The 21,954-nt window shown below is 47.2% G+C and overlaps 1 protein-coding gene across 1 annotated transcript in view; it reads left to right on the top strand.

Moving 5' to 3' along the window:
* AP1B1 (adaptor related protein complex 1 subunit beta 1) overlaps positions 1–21,954 on the top strand; it is a 335,180-nt gene that overhangs the window by 88,663 nt on the left and 224,563 nt on the right. Inside the window, exon 11 of the mRNA XM_069214578.1 lies at positions 15,214–15,312. Coding sequence (XP_069070679.1) covers positions 15,214–15,312 — 99 coding nt within the window. The remainder of the gene's footprint in view (positions 1–15,213; positions 15,313–21,954) is intronic.

Raw genomic sequence — 21,954 nt, 5'->3', positions numbered from 1 at the left:
CAACCAAATTCGCCTAATTGCACAGTTTATACCAGGGATCCAAAATCAACTCGCAGACAATCTCTCTCGAGATCACCAACAGGTCCACGAATGGGAAATTCACCCCCAAATTCTGAACACTTATTTCAAACTCTGGGGAACACCTCAGATAGACTTGTTTGCGACAAGGGAGAACGCAAAATGCCAAAACTTCGCATCCAGATACCCACACAAACAATCCCAAGGCAATGCCCTATGGATGAACTGGTCAGGGATATTTGCTTACGCTTTTCCTCCTCTCCCTCTCCTTCCTTACCTGGTAAACAAACTCAGTCAAAGCAAACTCAAACTCATATTAATAGCACCAACTTGGGCAAGGCAACCCTGGTACACAACGCTGCTAGACCTATCAGTGGTACCCTGCATCAAATTGCCCAACAGGCCAGATCTGTTAACACAGCACAACCAAAAAATCAGACACCCAGATCCAGCATCGCTGAATCTAGCGATCTGGCTCCTGAAATCCTAGAATTCGGGCACTTACAACTTACCCAAGAATGTATGGAAGTCATAAAACAAGCCAGAAGGCCATCCACCAGGCACTGCTATGCAAGTAAATGGAAGAGGTTTGTTTGCTACTGCCATATTAATCAAATACAACCATTACACACAACTCCAGAACATGTAGTGGGTTACTTGCTTCACTTACAAAAATCTAACCTAGCTTTCTCTTCCATTAAAATTCACCTTGCAGCAATATCTGCATACCTGCAGACTACCTATTCAACTTCCCTATATAAGATACCAGTCATTAAAGCATTCATGGAGGGCCTTAGGAGAATTATACCACCAAGAACACTACCTGTTCCTTCATGGAACCTAAATGTTGTCCTAACTAGACTTATGGGTCCACCTTTTGAACCCATGCACTCCTGCGACATACAGTTCCTAACCTGGAAGGTGGCATTTCTCATCGCCATTACTTCCCTAAGAAGAGTAAGCGAGATTCAGGCGTTTACAATACAAGAACCTTTTATACAACTACACAAAAATAAAGTCGTCCTAAGGACCAATCCTAAATTTTTGCCAAAGGTTATTTCACCGTTCCATCTAAATCAAACAGTGGAACTTCCAGTGTTCTTTCCACAGCCAGATACCGTAGCTGAAAGGGCACTACATACATTAGATGTCAAAAGAGCATTGATGTATTACATTGACAGAACAAAAAACATCAGAAAGACTAAACAACTCTTTATTGCATTTCAAAAACCTCATGCAGGAAACCCAATTTCAAAACAAGGTATAGCCAGATGGATAGTTAAATGCATCCAAATCTGCTACCTTAAAGCTAAACGACAGCTGCCCATTACACCAAGGGCACACTCAACCAGAAAGAAAGGTGCTACCATGGCCTTTCTAGGAAACATCCCAATGCAAGAAATATGTAAGGCAGCCACATGGTCTACGCCTCACACATTCACCAAGCATTACTGTGTAGACGTGTTATCCGCACAACAAGCCACAGTAGGTCAAGCCGTATTAAGGACATTATTTCAGACTACTTCCACTCCTACAGGCTGATCCACCGCTTTTGGGGAAATAACTGCTTACTAGTCTATGCAGAACATGCGTATCTACAGCGACAGATGCCATCGAACTGAAAATGTCACTTACCCAGTGTACATCTGTTCGTGGCATCAGTCGCAGTAGATTCGCATGTGCCCACCCGCCTCCCCGGGAGCCTGTAGCAGTTTGGAAGTTACCTTCAATTATTTATATATGTATCATCTCAACCTTAAATAAATGCATACTTAGTCACTCCATTGCATGGGCACTATTACTACAATTCAACTCCTACCTCACCCTCTGCGGGGAAAAACAATCGAAGATGGAGTCGACGCCCATGCGCAATGGAGACAAAAGGAGGAGTCACTCGGTCCCGTGACTCGAAAGACTTCTTCGAAGAAAAACAACTTGTAACACTCCGGCCCAACACCAGATGGCGAGCTATTGCAGAACATGCGAATCTACTGCGACTGATGCCACGAACAGATGTACACTGGGTAAGTGACATTTTCATTATGCACTAGCTCTCACGTAGGTGCATTGTCACTCATGTTTCTTTATCATGACCATTTACTCTTTGCCTCATTGCTGTGAATGACCACCTGCCCAGTGGTTGGTGACCAGTGCTGCATGCTCCCAGTAGGTCCTCAGTTTAATTCGTCCTTGATAAGGAGATGACGGCACTCCTCCACACCATTGACCATTACTCTGTAGCACAGATAGGCTCTCACTTTTCCCATTTAACCACTGAGTGGACTCTACTGAAAATTATAGCTGTTTTGGTACAAACTAGATGTACAAGCCCTAGTTGAGTCTGGTTGCTTCTCAGTGACCCCTAGGTGCCATCTCTGGTTCTAGATTCAGCCGTCTGGAATAGAAGCTCCCTGTGTTATTGTGGTTGGGGCTGCTTGCAGCAGATTACAAGTCCATCGGCTCATGGCTTTTACTTGCAACAGTGGTGGGATGATGTTGACTGTCCTCCTTGCTTAAGTGTGGGTCTAGGTCATCTAACTGAGGTCCTTTGCCTTCAGTGTGTATGTATGGGGTGCACAAAATAGAGGAGTTAATTTAGGATGCTAGCTTTGTCCATGATAGACAGGCCAGCCTGCACACGCTCATTCCTGAGACCCTCCCCCCGAACAATACTCCTTGAATTATTTTCTACTTATTGAGTGGGGAGCAATGTTTCCAATCCATTTCAGTTTCAGACTAGGTTTTCCACTGATCAAGTGAAACCCACTCATCCCCACTTCTGCTGTGTGTTGCTGATCTCAGAAACAGTAGGAAGAGGTGCAGGGCTCTTTCTGACCTGGAAGACAGAAAACCTTTGTGATTAGACCTGTGTACTCACACCTGAGAAGCCTGACTTCCAAGGCCAAGAAATTGTGAACAACAACAGAAAGATGCACTTCTCCATGACAGAGGACTGCTTGAACACTTGAAAAAAGACAGAAATCTGATTTGCTCAATTTTCCTGCCCTAGCCTCCAGAAAAGCGTAAACTCCATGCTCTCCCTAGAGCCAGCATTCTGATGATCATCAAAACACTAAAGAGGTCTGCAAACTACTATTGGGCAAACATATTACCAGGAGCCTAACCTCTACCATGGTACTGATCTCCTTCCAGATGGGGGCCAAGGTTTGGGACTCCTTCTCGTCAATTTTATTTTTTCTTAAATGCCGATGTGGCTCATTGAAGTCAATGTGATACCAGGCAGTTGGAGACTGATAGGCGGCACTGACCCACTATTGCCAGATAATATATTCAGCTCAAGTAGGCTGTGAGTTACACCCATCTTTCTCCACTGTCTGACTTTACCCACAGTAATACCAGTACAGTTGCTGTGACCCAACGCTGGACATGATATTTGACATCCACTGTGCCCCCACCCTGTTCTTTCCCCTCTACCTCTTTTAAGCAGCAGGGTTCGCATGCATAAAACAGGCTGTGACTACAACCCTGCTGTATACCATCATCTGACATATGGCTCGCTGCGGACTGCAGCACAAGCCCTGACCTTGGGGCCACCACCTTTAAATTGTTGCCACTTACTGTGGGGCAGAAGCCGGCGGCTATAACCAAAGGCAGCAGTAGTTTGTAGCTAGGGTGGTAGTAATATGTGTAAATAATGGTGACAGGGAGAGGTTGTTGCTACTGGCAACTAAGAAAAAGCATTTGCAATAGAAAGGGTCTTGCATTTGCTCGAGTTAGAGCTATTAGCGCTGTAGATTCCTAACTGGAATTTATTGCCAGATAAATTGAAAATGAAAAGTAAAACCGTTGATATAAGCAAGCCGATTCAAAGCGCCATGAGCAGGAGTGCGAAGGAGAGAAAGAAAAAGTATAGTATCTGTAATCGTGCAATTATCCATGTAACGGGGGGCAGTCTGCAAGGCGGTAACAAAACCGCCCCAAGAAAGGGCAATCGTAAAGTATTTACCAAGGATGATAAAGGATGTGTGAAAGGCAAGCCCACAAACGAGTGAAAGTGATGAGCATGTGGTGGGCATGGTTAAAAGCCGACAATACTTACAACATGTCAAAGCAATTGCATGCTCGACCTAAAAGTGGCCATCCCAACAGATCTCTCCACTTCTCTCTCTGTCCAGCCAGGTCAGCTCAGGACCACAACTATACACAAAATCTCAGATTGTCCAACACAGTGCAGGACCAAGCTAAGCAGACTAAGTCATAAGAAATACCACAAAGGGACCTGCAGAGCTGTTCAAATCTACCAGCATACTGCAAACAATAAAACTGTGCATCTCTTTCTCACAATTCATCATCCAACATACTGCTATGCGCTGCGTCCCTTAGCATGAAAATTTCACCTGGGTGGTAATCACACACGAAATGGAATCACTTCACGCACTGGATCAAAATAAGACAACATTCTTCCAATCACACTTCCAATCACACACCCTGCATGGTGTAGAGAGATACTCATATAGGGCAGGGGTAGCGTGCTACTCAGGTCATCATATAGCGGTAATAATCACTATATAAATGTGGTAATACAATACAATCAACATTCCATTACATCATCCACTTGCATCAGTCCAGAAACCAGCTTACTCATGCATGAAATGGGACTACACAGGATAGTATAACCGCACGTCCTCCTCTGCCACTTCAGATGATAGAGTTAAATGGTATGCCTGGATGAGCCCCATTCAATTACTGGTAAGTCCTGGCAGAGGCAAACCAACTATAGCTGTTAAGCAGATAGACGTCGTAAAATGGAAATGTTCTTGTATGAATTTCTCACATTTTTCTTTAATTTTGTCAGCCTACAATGTCCCTCGCCACGATGCAAGTCATTAGACGAATATAATTTTCCTCCTTGGTTACGTCAAAATATTACTCTCAGAAGTACTCTCTGACATAAATATTGTGTCCTGATTATTGTAACAAAAGTATTGTCCCATTAGGAACAGATTTTCTATTATCAACTCCAACTGGATGATATTTGTAAACAATATTTTTATGTCAGGTGATATTCTAACAGCTACATTTTGGTACCAAACCCTGCGCGCCTCTGGCACAGTTTCCCACTCTTTTCTTCCCCAAAAGTTTGCTAACACAAGAAGTGCTGCCAAGACATTAGTCACCCCTGACACTTTAAGTAATTATGTATGTTAAACAACCAGCACTTTGCCTTTTGGTACTTATAGTTTTAACTTCCCTGTGTAAGTATGAAAATCCAAGCGTGTAAAGTGCTGTTATCTAAAAATGCTCCACTGCAGAGGGAGCTTATAAATGAGGCCACACAGTTACTTCATAAAGCTACATAACAATTTTAGTCATCTGCTATCGTTTTAAAATTCGTTGTTTTCCGATGAGTTCTGCTGAGCCATGAACCACGTGAAGACTCTATCTCCCAAAAATCATTGGTTTGTTAAATGAAAGCTGTCAACAGCAACATAATGTGTCAGTAGCATGAAATAATTGATAACTCTATTAAACAAGTTAATTGTTATCTTTTGACAACAGCGCCTACGAGCAAAAACAAAAGAAAACATGAGAAGAAACTGAGAAAAGATGACTTGGTGAATTTAAGTTAGCTTAAAAAAATTAAACTTTGCAGTTTTGTGCCTGCTGGGCACGTTTTTGCCAGTCACAAGCCTTCTGTTTGTGGGGCCCTCGAATTTGAAAGAAATATAGGTCTGATTTTTTTTTTTTTTTTTTTTTTTTTAAATGTATAATATTTTTTTCAATGTGTCCCTCCTCTCTGCCTCTACTGCACTTTGTATCTTAATTAGAAATGTTGAACCTTTTAATCTTTCTAGTTTACCTTGTATCGCTTTTAATCTTCCCTATTTTCAGAGGTACATTGGGGCATCCCACTCCTGCCCATAGAGGTTCAGTGCCTCCCTTCTCTGGCCCATCTCATTTCCCTCTTTACGCCCCTACCAACATCCCCTCACCCCCAATATTTTTTCCAGAGAACCCGCTGCCCTTACACCACACCATATGCTGCTCCTACTTCCACTGGAGCACCTCCAAATTTGGAGGTCTTTTTAATGCTACAAATCTCAAGATCTCTCTGTTGCTTCCTGTGCTTAATTGCATCCATATAGTGCGTATTCCATGAATGTGTCTTGCCACTGCACATTTCTTCAACTGCATCTTTTTGTTGATGTAGTACTAATTGTGTCACATTGCATATGCATATTCATTACATTGTATTGCTTTTCCCTTTTAAATGTATAATTTTGGTAGCTATATTGTTCTGTACTCAGAAACAGCCACTCCCAAACCAGGAGAAATCAATCAGTGAAATAAGCAGCACGTGTACACATTCTGCTGCTACTAGGATATTGCTGATTTCCACTTAATGCTACTGTTTGTTATTTATCATTGTCCCCATCTGAATGCTAAGAGGGTTGAAGCACATTCTCAAACATGTTTATCTGGCAAAAGACTATGGCCCTCATTCCGACCCTGGCGGTTTCAAACCGCCAGGGTGGAGGGCAGAGGAAGCACCGCCAACAGGCTGGCGGTGCTTCCCGGGCCATTCTGACCGCGGCGGTAAAGCCGCGGTCAGAAAAGGGGAACCGGCGGTTTCCCGCCGGTTTTCCCCTGGCCCAGGGAATCCTCCATGGCGGCGCTGCTTGCAGCGCCGCCATGGGGATTCCGACCCCCTTCCCGCCAGCCTGTTCCTGGCGGGAACGGGTGTCGTGGGGCCCCTGCACTGCCCATGCCACTGGCATGGGCAGTGCAGGGGCCCCCTAACAGGGCCCCGCAAAGATTTTCACTGTCTGCTTAGCAGACAGTGAAAATCGCGACGGGTGCCACTGCACCCGTCGCACCCCTGCAAATCCGCCGGCTCCATTCGGAGCCGGCTTCCTCTTTGCAGGGGCTTTCCCGCTGGGCCGGCGGGAGATCTTTTGGAGATCGCCCGCCGGCCCAGCGGGAAAGTTGAAATGACCCCCGCGGCGCGGTCTTTGGGCGGTTTCCGCCCGGCGGGCGGCGCCTGCCGGGGTCGGAATGACCCCCTATGTTCCTGGCGTTTAGATAACTTTATACCCCTGACCAAAATGACCACTTCTGATGAAGACTTCTAGCTTTAGATTCCTCACCTTTTGAATATTCTTAAGCGTCAGACTGGTTATAAAAACGTTTCAGTACCTATACATGCTGGAAAGTAGCATCTTGCGACTCCTCACTGTTGCAGTTCTGCATTGGACATGACGTGCGGGGCCTATATAGGTGCTAATCCTGCATGTTTACCACAATATTTCAGCTAAATTTCTACAGTGTGCAAGGCATGCCATCGCCTAAAATAACAGGTTTCAAGGGTCTGGAGGGACTGTCGCAAACAAATATCTGACAGATTCCTATCAGGAGTGCTTATGGTGCCTGGGGTTGAGTTATGACTACAAGGCCTGTGGAGACTGCGTGTCGAGGAATGCCGTCAGGGCACAGGAGGCAAAACTCTACATCGCCAAGCATCAGAAGGCTCTGCGATGAGACCATTCCAAGTCCATCGCTGCATCTGCAGTTCACTCAGTCCCATTGCTGGAATTGACAGAGCTGCTCCAGAGCTCCGTCTTTGTCTCACTTCAAGTCCTTACGTAACCTCCTTTGCCGCACTTGCGTTCACCTGAACAGGCATGGGGGCAGCAGCCCCCTTCTCGATCTCGCTCCTGAAGTCGGCCGACTTCGATGCAGATTCTGCAGCGGATTCCAGCACAACCTGAGTTTCCAGTGCCTACAGCTATGCTGCTTCAGATCATAGAGTTCTGCCCAGCCATGCCCTGGCTCTTTGGGTTGCTGCCGACTGCCTCTGGCGTGCCTTCATGTCCCAGGGAGCTGAGAGGCTTTCTACCTGGGTTTGCCCTTGACATCAGCTGAACCCTCCAAACTCACCTTGCCTTCAGCTCTATCCTTGGGCAACTTTTACTGAAGTGCACTAGATTCCTGCTAACCAGGTCCCCAGTGCCGGTGTTCCTTCTGATAAAACAAGACCCCTGGTCACTTGATCCCCAAGTGACCAGGCCTGTAGCACCCTTTGCAAGTCCCTAGTAAATGGTACCCCTAGTACCTAGGGCACAAGGACTGCAGATAGTCCCGGAGAGCTGCAGCACAGCTTGTGCCACTCTAAGGGTTCCAGCACCAACCTCATGCAGTCTGCCATTTCAGGCTGTGTGACAAGGTGCTCCCAAAAGTGAAAACACTACATGGCACACAGTCTGTGTGCCATGTCCCCTAAACACTGCATGTAATGTTTGCAAGTCTTACCTACAGCAGGCCTTACAGCTCTAAGGCAGGGTGCATTATATTATATGTCTTTATGCTATGTCTGCTATGTCTTTGTTGATTCTTGGACGTAGTAAGTGTCCGGGGTAGCCATTTTAAATATGTGTGCTGGACACTGGTCAATACAAGTTCCCGGCCACATAATGGCTTCACTGAAATTAGGGATGTTTGATATCAAACATCTCATATTAATAAACCCTCATTGATTCCAGTGATGGATTTATTAATACATGCCCCTTAGAGGTGCCCTCAGAAAACCTTCCAACTTCTGGTGGGCTCACTGACTAGTTCTAGCCAAACTGCTACCAACAGATGAGATTCTGACCCCCAAGGGGGAGAACCTTTGCTCTCTGGAGATCAGAAACAAAGCCTGCTAAGGCAGGGGTGTTACACACTCCTCCCAACAGGAGAACCTGCAAATCTGCATTCCAATGCAGGAGGCTTCAAAAAAGCCCACTGCCTTTGGTATGCAGATCTGGCCTGCCTAAGAGGAAGATACTGAACCTCCCTGCCCCAGGGCCCATCTCACACCTGGACAGGCGAGAAAATTAGCTATGCAGGAGGCGTGTTGCATTTCTAGGCTGGGCACACCCCTGGGGTGACCAGCCTGAAATGAACACAGCCTTAGGAATTCCGCCATCTTGTGTGTGTGGTTCAATGATGAATTCTGGGACAGGATGATGCCCGCTCCCCAAAGGAAGTAGTCATCTAGAGGGTGTAGTGGCCCCCAAGGGTAAGTAGCCCTTTGACTACTCCCCTTCACTCCCATTAACACTCCCTAAATTGAGTATTTAGGGGAACCCCTGATATTAGGAAACAAGCTGGACACAAAAGGAGTGGACAAGAAGCCTGCTGGCCAGAGAACCAAGGAGCACAACAGACTTGGCACCAACCCTGCCTGCTGCACCCGAACCTTGTGAAGCTACTGACCTGTCATGCGGCTGCAGCACCCAAGAAGCTGGGAGAGATGCCAGTGCTTCGCAAATCGCCATGAAGAACTCCCTTAGAGCAGAGGAGCTGCTTCCCTGCATCTGCAGGCACCCAAAGAAAGAACTGTGAGGACTGAAACCGCCAAAAACCCGACACTAGACAGCACCATTGCACCCAAACCGCCTAGCCCGACCTGAAATAGGCCAACTGTGCCAGCGTGGTTCCCAGGCCCTCCAGAGACTAAGGCCACCCTGAGCTTGCCCTCTGTGGACTTCTCAACGGCGTTTGTAGCCTGTTTCTGCAGACTCCCCCATTCACTGCAACCACCTCCGGTGACGAAGACCCGACAGTCCACTGCACCTTTGCACCCTGATGCCCCGGGCCAAAGAGAAACGGAGCACTGGTCTCCCTACGTCGCCAAGGCTCGTGAGACCCGAGCGCACTTGTTGGTTCAGCCGGACTGCAGCCTGTTTCTGTGGGGCCTCTCCACCGTGACCGGTGACGGTAAACCTGATGGTCCAAACCACCTATGCAACTGGATGCTCCAGACCGAGGAGAACAGGACCACTGGTGCCCCTTCGTCCCCAAGCTTCACAAGAACTGAACCCTCTTGGTGGTTCTTCTGGACTGGACTCTCAGTCCACCCTTGCAGCATCTTTGTGGCCGGACCGATCCCCATTGACTTGCATGGGGCACCAGACACTGAACTGCACCACTGCATCTGGCCCCCCAGTGCTGCCTGAGGTGACCAGTTCATGTGGCCTAGGACCCTGCCCTGTACTCACCTTAAGCCCAGAAGATTGGTCCCTGTAAGTTGCTGTGAAGTACCTGTTGGCCGTGTATGTTTTCCCTCCCATAGAGTAATATTGCAGTTCGAAAAAAATCCACTTAGTGTCGACTTTGAAAACTCTTAAAATTCCTATCTCGAAAAGTACTCACCTGATTCCAGTGATCTTGGTTTCTAAATTGATATAAAAGTATGTTATTTTTATGAATCAGTGTCTGATTTCTTTGAGTGTGTGTCTCACTTCCTATGTGTGTGCTTTACATGCTTAGCACTACCCTTTGATATGCCTAACTGCTTGACCACACTACCTCAAAAGAGAGCATATGGGTTGTCATTTGTGCCTCTGTGATACCTCTGGGGTTTGCTTGGACTCTTTGCACAGTATACCTCATTTTGGTCCACTATATAAAGAGCATGTCAACTCCAATGCTCACTTCATTGCCTGAAGAACCTGCTTTGATTGTCCTTTTTGATACTGATCTGACCAAGGCATACATTTTCTGAGCCCCTTGTCCCCTTTAACGCGGCACTAACGTGGCATTAACGCATACATTGTTTGGTGCTTGAACCAAACCTTGTTCTTGCTTCCCAGTTAATATACAATTTGCCAGGCACCTACGTCCTGCCCCGGGCAAACTAGTGTTCCTTTCACAGCACCCCTCACCAGAAAACCTAGCAGTACAGGCTTCTACCAGTCATTTTAATCCCAACACATTTCCTGTCACTCCCCCTCCCCGATAGGCAATCCAAGCGAGTGGTAACATTTGGGCAAAAACCAACTTGGCACTCGATTTGTAAATGCCTGCTGTTTGTTGGGCTGTTTCTTGAAGGGCCTTTGGAATTCAGAGGTACTAGTGCTCACCAGTATGCCCGAAGACCTTCTCCCTGAGCTTCCTAAGGCAATTCAAGATCGTTGTTCTAGGAAAGTCCCTCTTTTTGGCATGGTTACCCCTACTTTCTGCCTGTTGTCAGTGTACTTAAACTGTTTTTACAGGGATCCTGCCAACCAGAACCCCAGTGATTGTGCTCTCTCCTCTAAATTTGGTTGTCTTGGTACTTTTTGCACCCGACAATTGCCATACTGGTGTACCCCTGTAAGTCCCTAGTATTTGGTACTTAGGTACACAGGGCATTGGTACACCATGGGTACCCCACGGCCTGCAGCATGTATTATGCCACCCATGGGAGCCCAGGCAAACTGTGTTTTCAGGCCTGCGATTTGCATGCACCCTTTCAGTGCTGGTCACTACACCTGGTCACTGTAAGTCACCCTTATGGCAGGCCCTTCCAGCCCTAAAGGGGGGGAGGGATGGGGGTAGGAGGAGAGAAAGAGAGAGAGAGAGAGGGGGGGGGGGGGAGGAGGAGGAGGAGGAGGAGGAGGAGGAGGAGGAGGAGAGAGAAAGACAGAGACTTTGTAAGTTGGGTGAAGCCATTTTAGCTATGTACTGGCCATAGGTCACTACCTTTTAGTCCCGCTACATATTGGTAACTCCAAACCTAGGCATGTTTGGTATCAAACATGTTGGAATCATACCCCAATACTGATGCCAGTATTGGTAACATGATTCCATGCACTCTTGGGGCTCCCTAGAAGACACTCCAGTATTGCTCCTACCAGTCTTCCAGGGTATGCCAGCAGCCCATGCTGCTGCAACCCTCACACAGGATTCTGCCCTCCTGCTGCTTGACCACCTCAAGCCGGGGAAGGCAGAACAAAGGACCCCCCAGTCCCTGCTCTGGTGCGAAACTGCTCAAAGAAAAGTATAGTGACCACTCCCCTGTCCATCTCCTCCCAAGGGGTGGTACCCAGAGCTCCTCCAGGTGGCCACTTGATTCTGCTATCTTGAAGTCAAGATGGGCAGAGGCCTCTGGGGAGCATCTGACTGGTCAGGTTAGACAGATGATGTTAGTGGCTCCCCCTGATAGGTGGTCACTCTGCAAAGTGACCAAGCCCCTTCTTGGGCTATTGAGGGGACTCACTTGTGGGTGGGTCCCCAGATTAGTCATCCAAGATTCCACCAGGACACCTCTGCAAAGACCTCTTCTGCTCCTGGCCACGGAACCGCTGCTGTACTCCACAGGAACAGAACAAGACTGCAACCTGGAGACGACCTCTCCTTGCAACATTGTTTCTGCAGCTCTTGTCAGCAACCTGCAACATTTCCACGGCTGTGTATCCTCTGGGGTCAGAAAGACTTCAGCTGCACCAAAGAAGCAAGAAGAAAGCTCCCTTGGAGTGAATGATTCACTCCCCCACATCCGCAGGCACCTAAGGCAATGATGTCTGGCTGCTGAGATCTGCTGTCCTCTGGACCTGTGAGGATTCTCCAACACAGGTGGTGGTTTTGATCGGTCCTCTGGGACCTCTCTGCCTTCTGTCCAACTTGGGAAACGGTGAGTCCTTGCCTCTCCCTCCAGGACAGAATCCCTGTGCACCGCGGCTGTTGCAGCAGCCAAGGCTTGTTGACTCCTGCTCCTAGGGATCTTCAGGCTCCAAGTAGCTTCAGCGCTCCACCTCTGCAAGGACAGTCTCCTCTCTGCTGCTCCAGTGACGTGGGACTCATCTTCAGGTGTGCTGCCTGGGCCTCACTGCGACTTACTGTGCCTGCTGCCAGAGGGTTGCTCGTGGGGTCTTCGACTGCTTCTGCTGGCTCTCCTGTCTTCTGAGGGTCAGACTGTACTCCCTGCCAAGGGTGTGGTCCCCAGACCCTGCAGGTCCTCTTGAGCTCTGCAGATCTCCAATAGCTCCAGTTGCATTTGCTTGTGCTTGTTGGTGGTCCTCCTGACCACTGACCCATCTGCAATCCGGCGACTGGCATGGGAGAGCTCCTAGGAAACGTCGGGGACCTCCTCTGCAACTCTTGGACTTCATCCACCACTGTCGACTCGTATCTTCACCCACGGAGCGGTGGGCATTGCCTCCTGCCCCACCTGGACACTCCTGCGTGGACTGGACTCTGTCCCCCTCTTTTACAGGTCTTCTTCATCCAGAATCCACAGTTGGGTTCCACCGGCATGGTCCTGTACTTGCGTTGTTCCATTTCCAAGTCTACATGTTAGCCTATGGGTTCACCAGGTTATTTATCTCTGCTCTCCTGGTCGCTGGGGGTTTTCTACATACTTCGTGGCGTTCCATACTCTCCCAGCCCTTTGCTAACTACTCCATACCCTCTTGTGAGGGACCCATTCTCGCATTTCACAATTTTAGTATTTGGTTTGGCCCCCCTACAGGGCCCTTGCTATTTCTTGCTATTTCTAATGCTTTTATGCTAATTCCTAGTACTTATCTGTGTATATTTTGTGTACTTGTCTCCAAAAAGGGGGGATTGCCTATAGTAATCCAGTTCAGTGTTACTGTAAGAAAGTGCCTTTATTTTTGCAAAACTGTGCGCTTCCTTTCAGGTGTGTTAAGTTATTGTGTGACTACTGTGGTATTGCAAGTGCTTCACACTCCTCCTAGATAAGTCTTTGGTTGCCTGGACCTGGTATAAGGTGCCAACACCATAAGTTTCCACCACACACCAGGCCAGCCTCCTACATTGGTGGTGCAGCATTGGAATAAGACACTTGCAATTGCCTTACCACTTTGTCACCAGTGACCTTCCATAGAAAATGTCACTACTTGTCTTTAGGACATACTACACTTGGTAGTAGGGATTTCTAGACTTCTAGTTTAGATAAGTTGGGAGTCTACCATAGCCCTTTCTCTAAACTTTTATAAATTCTAGCACCCTGGAGTAGGTAGGTGCACCCACACTACTCTAGGGAACATGTCTACAGCAGGAGACACAGCTCAGGCCTCAGAATCACAGTATGAGGCTTACACCTTTCAGGAATTGAGAGAGGTGTGCTTCTAGGGATCGGAAGACAGGGAAAAATCCCAGCAAGTCTCTACTCCTGGGATTGCTCCTCAAGGCTGATAGCCAGAGCACAGCAGGTCAGGAAGAGCAGGAGGTAGAGACTGACCCTCCAGTGTTAGGGTAGACCCTATCTGGACCCCAGATCTTGACATTTGCTAGTCGGCTACATGGATGTCCCTCCATAGGTTCACAATGCATTATTGCCTGGACAGTCAGGTTTTCCAAGAGGGGCCATTTACCTGCTCGGTCTAGCAGAGCTGCCTGCTTTGAGTCCATTCACAGACCCCCTCCTAATAGGTATTGCTTTGGTATCTAGACAAAAGGTGAGGATTCTGCAGCTGAAAGTCTCTTTCAGAAGAACAAGTTACTTACCTTCAGTAACGCTTCTTCTGGTAGGGACTCTATCTAGCCGCAGGTTCCTCACCGACTGCCCCGTCCTCCCTGTTCTGCAGTTGACGCAAGCAGAATGGCTTCAGTGCAAAGCCGCAAGTGGCCACCTTCCAGTGCACAGAGGTACTCCTGAAAAGTTGCATGATCCAGTATGATGCCTGGGAAATATTCAAAAGGCGAGAAACCTGCAGCTAGATAGCCTATACCAGAAAGAGCATTACCAAAGGTAAGTAAGTTGTTCTTCTGAACGTTTTGCTAACCTCCATATAGTTGAGATTTGTGAAACAGCTTTGTTAAATATGTGCACAGTTTCCAATTAGGATTACTACAGCAATCCAAACTCTGAGTGTTTCAAAAGGGTAGATGGAAAACGCCCCCCAAAATATGCTCTAGTAAAGGTTATTTCATCAGTACACCCCGCCCCCAGTCATGGCATATCATAGTATGGACTTGAAATCGAAATTGGATCTGGTTGCAAAGGATTGTCATAAACTTGAGAAGTTAACAAAGACCAAGTTACTAAAGTCCTAATTTATGGTGGGCTAACCCTGGTAACAGAGATGGAAGACTACTAGAGTGTTGTGTGATGTAACCCACCCCAGGAGGATAGGCCTTGTTCAATGAATATCTACTTTAATAAAATGGACATACTGCAGGCATTTCTTGCTGATGAAAGGCTACACTTAGGTGTAACAATGTTTTTTCCCAGTTTGGTTAAGTTCTCTAGATTAATGTATGAGCTAACTAACCTCACATTTGGAATAAATGTCCTGTCTTGTTTCCAAAGAATGTTCAGAAATTCTGCTGTGAATTTAACTCATAGAGGTTGTGCTGGAAATCTACTGTTACAATTAAAACATGTTTATTAAATGTGTTTGTCACTGTTGAAGTGCTTAAATCGTAATTAGTAGACACGTGTATCCCACTTTTGTTCTTTAGGTCCAGTTGCAACTGTTAACAGCTATCGTGAAGCTGTTCTTGAAGAAGCCCACAGAGACCCAGGAACTGGTGCAGCAGGTACTGAGCCTTGCCACACAGGTATGTACCTTTATGTGAATTTTTTCTACTAGATGGGACCTCTCTTCTTGTACTTCATGCCCAGCAAAATTGTGGAGTCTCACCATGCCTCAGCGCATGTGCACAGGTAGACATTTGATGTACCAGCAAGGCTGATTGCAGAATGTATATACAGAGTTAGGAATGGGGTCTACAGGCAGAGTGAACGACTATTCACTTCCTCAATCAACCAGGAGGCACGCAATCTTTGAGTTACATAATGGCGGTGCTCCTTCGAAAGGTACTTTTCTGCTCCTTTCTGAAGTGATGATGTGGTGAAGAGACCCTGAATTGTGGATGGATGTTGTTCCATATTCTATATTTGTACCTGGAGTAGACTGGTCTTCTGGTCCTTTCCTTTTTCTTTATTTCAGGTCTGGCAAAGATAACTTTAGGCATTACGTTGGCTTCCCAGGATGTCTGTACATGGTTGCAAAGTATTTTGGATTGAACTGCCTTTTAAATGGGTGCATCATGTTTTAAAAGTGATGCTTGCCTTCATGGATATCCAGTGATGTTCTCTCAGGGTAGTGGTTATTAAGTTAAGGTGGCTTTTACCATCAATTCTGTGCCTGCAAAATCCCCACTTCTTTCAATCTGCCAAGACCATGGTTAACAATTTAGTTATCCTAAAGCTAGGCTTCTGTTATCAGGATTTCATTGGCCTAATCCACGTCTTTTAAAGTCAATCAAATAGTGGTACACCTCTTCACTCTCTGTATAATCAGTATGGTCAAAGTTCAGAGATAAGTCTCTCTTCACAGTCCTCAGGTAGAATAACCCACTGTGTACCACAAGTCCTTTTCATGACCTAATACACTACTGCGTTATATTGGGTGGAAAGGAATGCCTTTTTTAATTGCCCAGTCATCTCCTTCACTTACAAGGCCAAAGGTGCCTTGTTACCTCTAAATCTGCCAATGTCACTTCGAGGTTCAGAATAATTTCTATTCTGGCTCTTCCCCTCACAGAGACAACTTCCACCTTCTCAAGCACCCTCAAACTATCCCTAACCTGCGTGAACGCAGTGTCTTCATTCCCAGCCACTCTTAGGGCCATATGTACAAACACTTTTTCCCATAGACACAGAATGGGTAAAAACCTTTGCTACATCTGGCCCCTGGTTCATATTTCTTGCACATAGAGCATGAGCATGCCTCGTAATGATCTATGTTTAAATACAACTGATGCAATCATTTTGAATGTTGTTACTTACCGCATAATCTGGCATCTATTGCCTTTCTCTTACTACCCATACCTGCACTGTCTTTATGTACTGTTTTATGTAGTCTCAGTACAGTATTTCTGTACGCTTTGGCCACCTAAAAAGTTAATAGAAATAATAATGTGCATTGGCAAAGATACTAGGTCTCGCCTTTCAATGATGTTGCCCATCCTTTCGGCTTTAGCATTGTTTTTAGCAATGCATTCCACATTGGCAAAACAATTGCTTGTTTGCTGTTTCAGAATAGTATTGGCAAAAAAAAAAAATCAAAAACAATAACCACTGTAATGATGTATGCACATGCATGTGTCACTATGTTGCGTCCATTTGTTTAACTTTTAATTTACCTTACCAAGAACAGGGGGATGCCTGTACTGGAGTGGTAAATTAATATGTAGGAAAGCACACACAGACAAGCCCTCCAAAAAAAAATATATATATATATATATATTTTTGATGAAAGAAGGCTGCAGGAGGGGGTGCAAGTCAATGTTATGACCAAATACCATGGAGCAGATTAATTATAGAATAGTTTGGGACAGGTGGGTTTGAGAAAAAATATATGACTATGACCTACTAGGAGGGAAGAGTTTGGAGGATGTGAGGTGAAACCTGCACATGGAGGAGAGAACAGGAAAAGACATGCACTCTCCTGGAGTGCTGAAACAAAAGAAACAAACATTGGCAAAGCTCATGGATCTTGGCTTTTCGACTATTGACTTTGTCAATGATTTTTGCCGATGGTCTCCAGTATCTGTAAAAATAAATGTTTTCATAAGAAAACCCACAAAAGGCGAAATGATGTGAACCTGTGCATGCTGAAATATGTGCTAAGACACTGCTCCCAACTGTTCCAATATCTATGTACTTATATGTGTAATGACATGGCACACACATGTATTGCCACGCATGTGCATACGGAAATTGTGGCCTTCTTTTTATTTACCATTCCAACATGGCCGGCACCACTTGGAGCAGTAAGTAAAAAGTTAATTTTGACATATGCAAAAGCCCTTTTTGAAATCTGAGCAACCCAGAGGCAAATGGCAGCTGCTGGGCCAACAGAAAAAATTCAAACAAGTTGTGTTGGGAGGTGTAGGAAGTTGGCTCTGTATGTACTATTTCAAACTAAGAAATAGCATGCACAGAGTCCAAGGGTTCCCCTTAGAGGTAAGATAGTGGCAAAAAGAGATAATTCTAATGCTCTATTTTGTGGTAGTGTGGTCGAGCAGTAAGCTTATCAGAGGAGTAGTGTTAAGCATTTGTTGTACACACACAGGCAATAAATGAGGAACATACACTCAGAGACAATTCCAGGCCAATAGGTTTTTGTGTTGAAAAATATATTTTCTTAGTTTATTTTAAGAACCACAGGTTCAAGATTTACAAGTAATACTTCAAATGAAAGGTATTTCAGGTAGGTACTTTAGGAACTTTGAATTAGCAAAATAGCATATACAGTTTTCACATAAATGACATACAGCTATTTTAAAACTAGACACTTAGTGCAATTTTCAACAGTTCCTGGGGGAGGTAAATGTTTGTTAGTTTTTGCAGGTAAGTAAACCACCTACGGGGTTCAGGTTTGGGTCCAAGGTAGCCCACCGTTGGGGGTTCAGAGCAACCCCAAAGTTACCACACCATCAGCTCAGGGCCGGTCAGGTGCAGAGGTCAAAGTGGTGCCCAAAACGCATAGGCTTCAATGGAGAAGGGGGTGCCCCGGTTCCAGTCTGCCAGCAGGTAAGTACCCACGTCTTCGGAGGGCAGACCAGGGGGGTTTTGTAGGGCACCGGGGGGGACACAAGTTAGCACAAAAAGTACACCCTCAGCGGCACGGGGGCGGCCGGGTGCAGTGCACAAACAAGCGTCGAGTTCGCAATAGAAATCAATGGGAGACCAAGGGGTCTCTTCAGCGATGCAGGCAGGAAAGGGGGGGAGCTCCTCGGGGTAGCCACCACCTGGGCAAGGGAGAGGGCCACCTGGGGGTCGCTCCTGCACTGGAGGTCGGATCCTTCAGGTCCTGGGGGCTGCGGGTGCAGTGTCTTTACTAGGCGTCGGGTCTTTGAAGCAGGCAGTCGCGGTCCGGGGGACCCTCGGTATTCCCTCTGCAGGCGTCGCTGTGGGAGCTCAGGGGGTCAACTCTGGCTACTCACGGTCTCGTAGTCGCCGGGGAGTCCTCCCTGTGGTGTTTGTTCTCCACAAGTCGAGCCGGGGGCGTCTGGTGCAGAGTGCAAAGTCTCACGCTTCTGGCGGGAAACGTGTGTTGTTTCAAAGTTGCTTCTTGGTTGCAAAGTTGCAGTCTTTGGTGAACAGAGCCGCTGTCCTCGGGAGTTCTTGGTCCTTCTAGATGCAGGGTAGTCCTCTGAGGCTTCAGAGGTTGCTGGACCCTGGGAACACGTCGCTGGAGCAGTGTCTTTAGAAGGGGGGAGACAGGCCGGTAGAGCTGGGGCCAAAGCAGTTGGTGTCTCCGTCTTCTCTGCAGGTTTTTCAGTTCAGCAGTCCTCTTCTTCTTAGGTTGCAGGAATCTGAGTTCCTAGGTTCTGGGGAGCCCCTAAATACTGAATTTAGGGGTGTGTTTAGGTCTGGGGGTTAGTAGCCAATGGCTACTAGCCCTGAGGGTGGCTACACCCTCTTTGTGCCTCCTACCTGAGGGAAGGGGGGCACATCCCTAATCCTATTGGGGAATCCTCCATCTGCAAGATGGAGGATTTCTAAAAGTTAGTCACCTCAGCTCAGGACACCTTAGGGGCTGTCCTGACTGGCCAGCGACTCCTCCTTGTTTTTCTTATTATCTCCTCCGGCCTTGCCGCCAAAAGTGGGGCCTTGGCCGGAGGGGGCGGGCAACTCCACTAGCTGGAGTGCCCTGGGGTGCTGTAACAAAGGGGGTGAGCCTTTGAGGCTCACCGCCAGGTGTTACAGTTCCTGCAGGGGGAGGTGTGAAGCACCTCCACCCAGTACAGGCTTTGTTACTAGCCACAGAGTGACAAAGGCACTCTCCCCATGTGGCCAGCAACATGTCTGGTGTGTGGCAGGCTGCTAAAACCAGTCAGCCTACACGGGTAGTCAGTTAAGGTTTCAGGGGGCACCTCTAAGGTGCCATCTGGGGTGTATGTTACAATAAAATGTACACTGGTATCAGTGTGCATTTATTGTGCTGAGAAGTTTGATACCAAACTTCCCAGTTTTCAGTGTAGCCATTATGGTGCTGTGGAGTTCGTACATGACAGACTCCCAGACCATATACTCTTATGGCTACCCTGCACTTACAATGTCTAAGGTTTTGCTTAGACACTGTAGGGGCATAGTGCTCATGCACTTATGCCCTCACCTATGGTATAGTGCACCCTGCCTTAGGGCTGTAAGGCCTGCTAGAGGGGTGACTTATCTATACCTGTAGGCAGTGTGAGGTTGGCATGGCACCCTGAGGGGAGTGCCATGTTGACTTAGTCGTTTTGTCCTCACTAGCACACACAAGCTGGCAAGCAGTGTGTCTGTGCTGAGTGAGGGGTCCCCAGGGTGGCATAAGACATGCTGCAGCCCTTAGAGACCTTCCCTGGCATAGTGGCCCTTGGTACCAGGGGTACCAGTTACAAGGGACTTGCCTGGATGCCAGGGTGTGACAATTGTGGAAACAAAAGTACAGGTTAGGGAAAGAACACTGGTGCTGGGGCCTGGTTAGCAGGCCTCAGCACACTTTCAAATCAAAACTTAGCATCAGCAAAGGCAAAAAGTCAGGGGGTAACCATGCCAAGGAGGCATTTCCTTACACAACCCCCCCCCCCCCTGACCTCCCCCCCCCCCCAACGAAAGAGGATGAGACTAACCTTTCCCAAGAGAGTCTTCATTTTCTAAGTGGAAGAACCTGGAAAGGCCATCTGCATTGGCATGGGCAGTCCCAGGTCTGTGTTCCACTATAAAGTCCATTCCCTGTAGGGAGATGGACCACCTCAACAGTTTTGGATTTTCACCTTTCATTTGCATCAGCCATCTGAGAGGTCTGTGGTCAGTTTGAACTACAAAGTGAGTACCAAAGAGGTATGGTCTCAGCTTCTTCAGGGACCAAACCACAGCAAAGGCCTCCCTCTCAATGGCACTCCAACACTGCTCCCTGGGGAGTAACCTCCTGCTAATGAAAGCAACAGGCTGGTCAAGGCCATCATCATTTGTTTGGGACAAAACTGCCCCTATCCCAGGTTCAGAGGCATCTGTCTGCACAATGAACTGCTTGGAGTAATCTGGAGCTTTTAGAACTGGTGCTGTGCACATTGCTTGTTTCAGGGTGTCAAAGGCCTGTTGGCATTCTACAGTCCAGTTTACTTTCTTGGGCATTTTCTTGGAGGTAAGTTCTGTGAGGGCTGTCACTATGGATCCATATCCCTTCACAAACCTCCTGTAGTACCCAGTCAAGCCAAGGAATGCCCTGACTTGAGTCTGGGTTTTTGGAGCTACCCAGTCCAGAATAGTCTGGATCTTAGGCTGGAGTGGCTGAACTTGGCCTCCACCTACAAGGTGTCCCAAGTAAACCACAGTTCCCTGCCCTATCTGGCATTTGGATGCCTTGATAGAGAGGCCTGCAGATTGCAGAGCCTTCAAAACCTTCTTCAGGTGGACCAGGTGATCCTGCCAGCTGGAGCTAAAGACCGCAATATCGTCAAGATAAGCTGCACTAAAGGACTCCAAGCCAGCAAGGACTTGATTCACCAACATTTGGAAGGTGGCAGGGGCATTCTTTAAACCAAAGGGCATAACAGTAAACTGATAATGCCCATCAGGTGTGGAGAATGCTGTCTTTTCTTTTGCTCCTGGTGCCATTTTGATTTGCCAATACCCTGCTGTTAAATCAAAGGTACTTAAGAATTTGGCAGCACCTAGGTTGTCAATGAGTTCATCTGCTCTTGGAATGGGATGGGCATCTGTCTTGGTGACAGAATTAAGTCCTCTGTAGTCCACACAAAACCTCATCTCTTTCTTTCCATCTTTGGTGTGAGGTTTGGGGACTAAGACCACTGGGCTAGCCCAGGGGCTGTCAGAGTGCTCAATGACTCCCAATTCCAGCATCTTGTGGACTTCCACTTTGATGCTTTCCTTAACTTGGTCAGACTGTCTGAAAATGTTGTTTTTGACAGGCATGCTGTCTCCTGTGTCCACATCATGGGTACACAGGTGTGTCTGACCAGGGGTTAGGGAAAAGAGTTCAGCAAACTGTTGCAGGACCTTCCTACAGTCAGATTGCTTTTGGCCAGAGAGGGTGTCTGAATAGATCACTCCGTCTATTGAACCATCTTTAGGGTCTGTGGAGAGGAGATCAGGGAGAGGTTCACTCTCAGCTTCCTGGTCCTCATCTGTTACCATCAACAGATTCACATCTGCCCTGTCATGGAAGAATTTGAGGCGGTTCA

The sequence above is a fragment of the Pleurodeles waltl genome, chromosome 11, assembly GCF_031143425.1.
Source record: "Pleurodeles waltl isolate 20211129_DDA chromosome 11, aPleWal1.hap1.20221129, whole genome shotgun sequence".
NCBI classification, from domain to species: domain Eukaryota; kingdom Metazoa; phylum Chordata; class Amphibia; order Caudata; family Salamandridae; genus Pleurodeles; species Pleurodeles waltl.
Note: the sequence above shows the minus strand (reverse complement) of the source record. Positions and strands in the feature narration are given on the sequence as shown.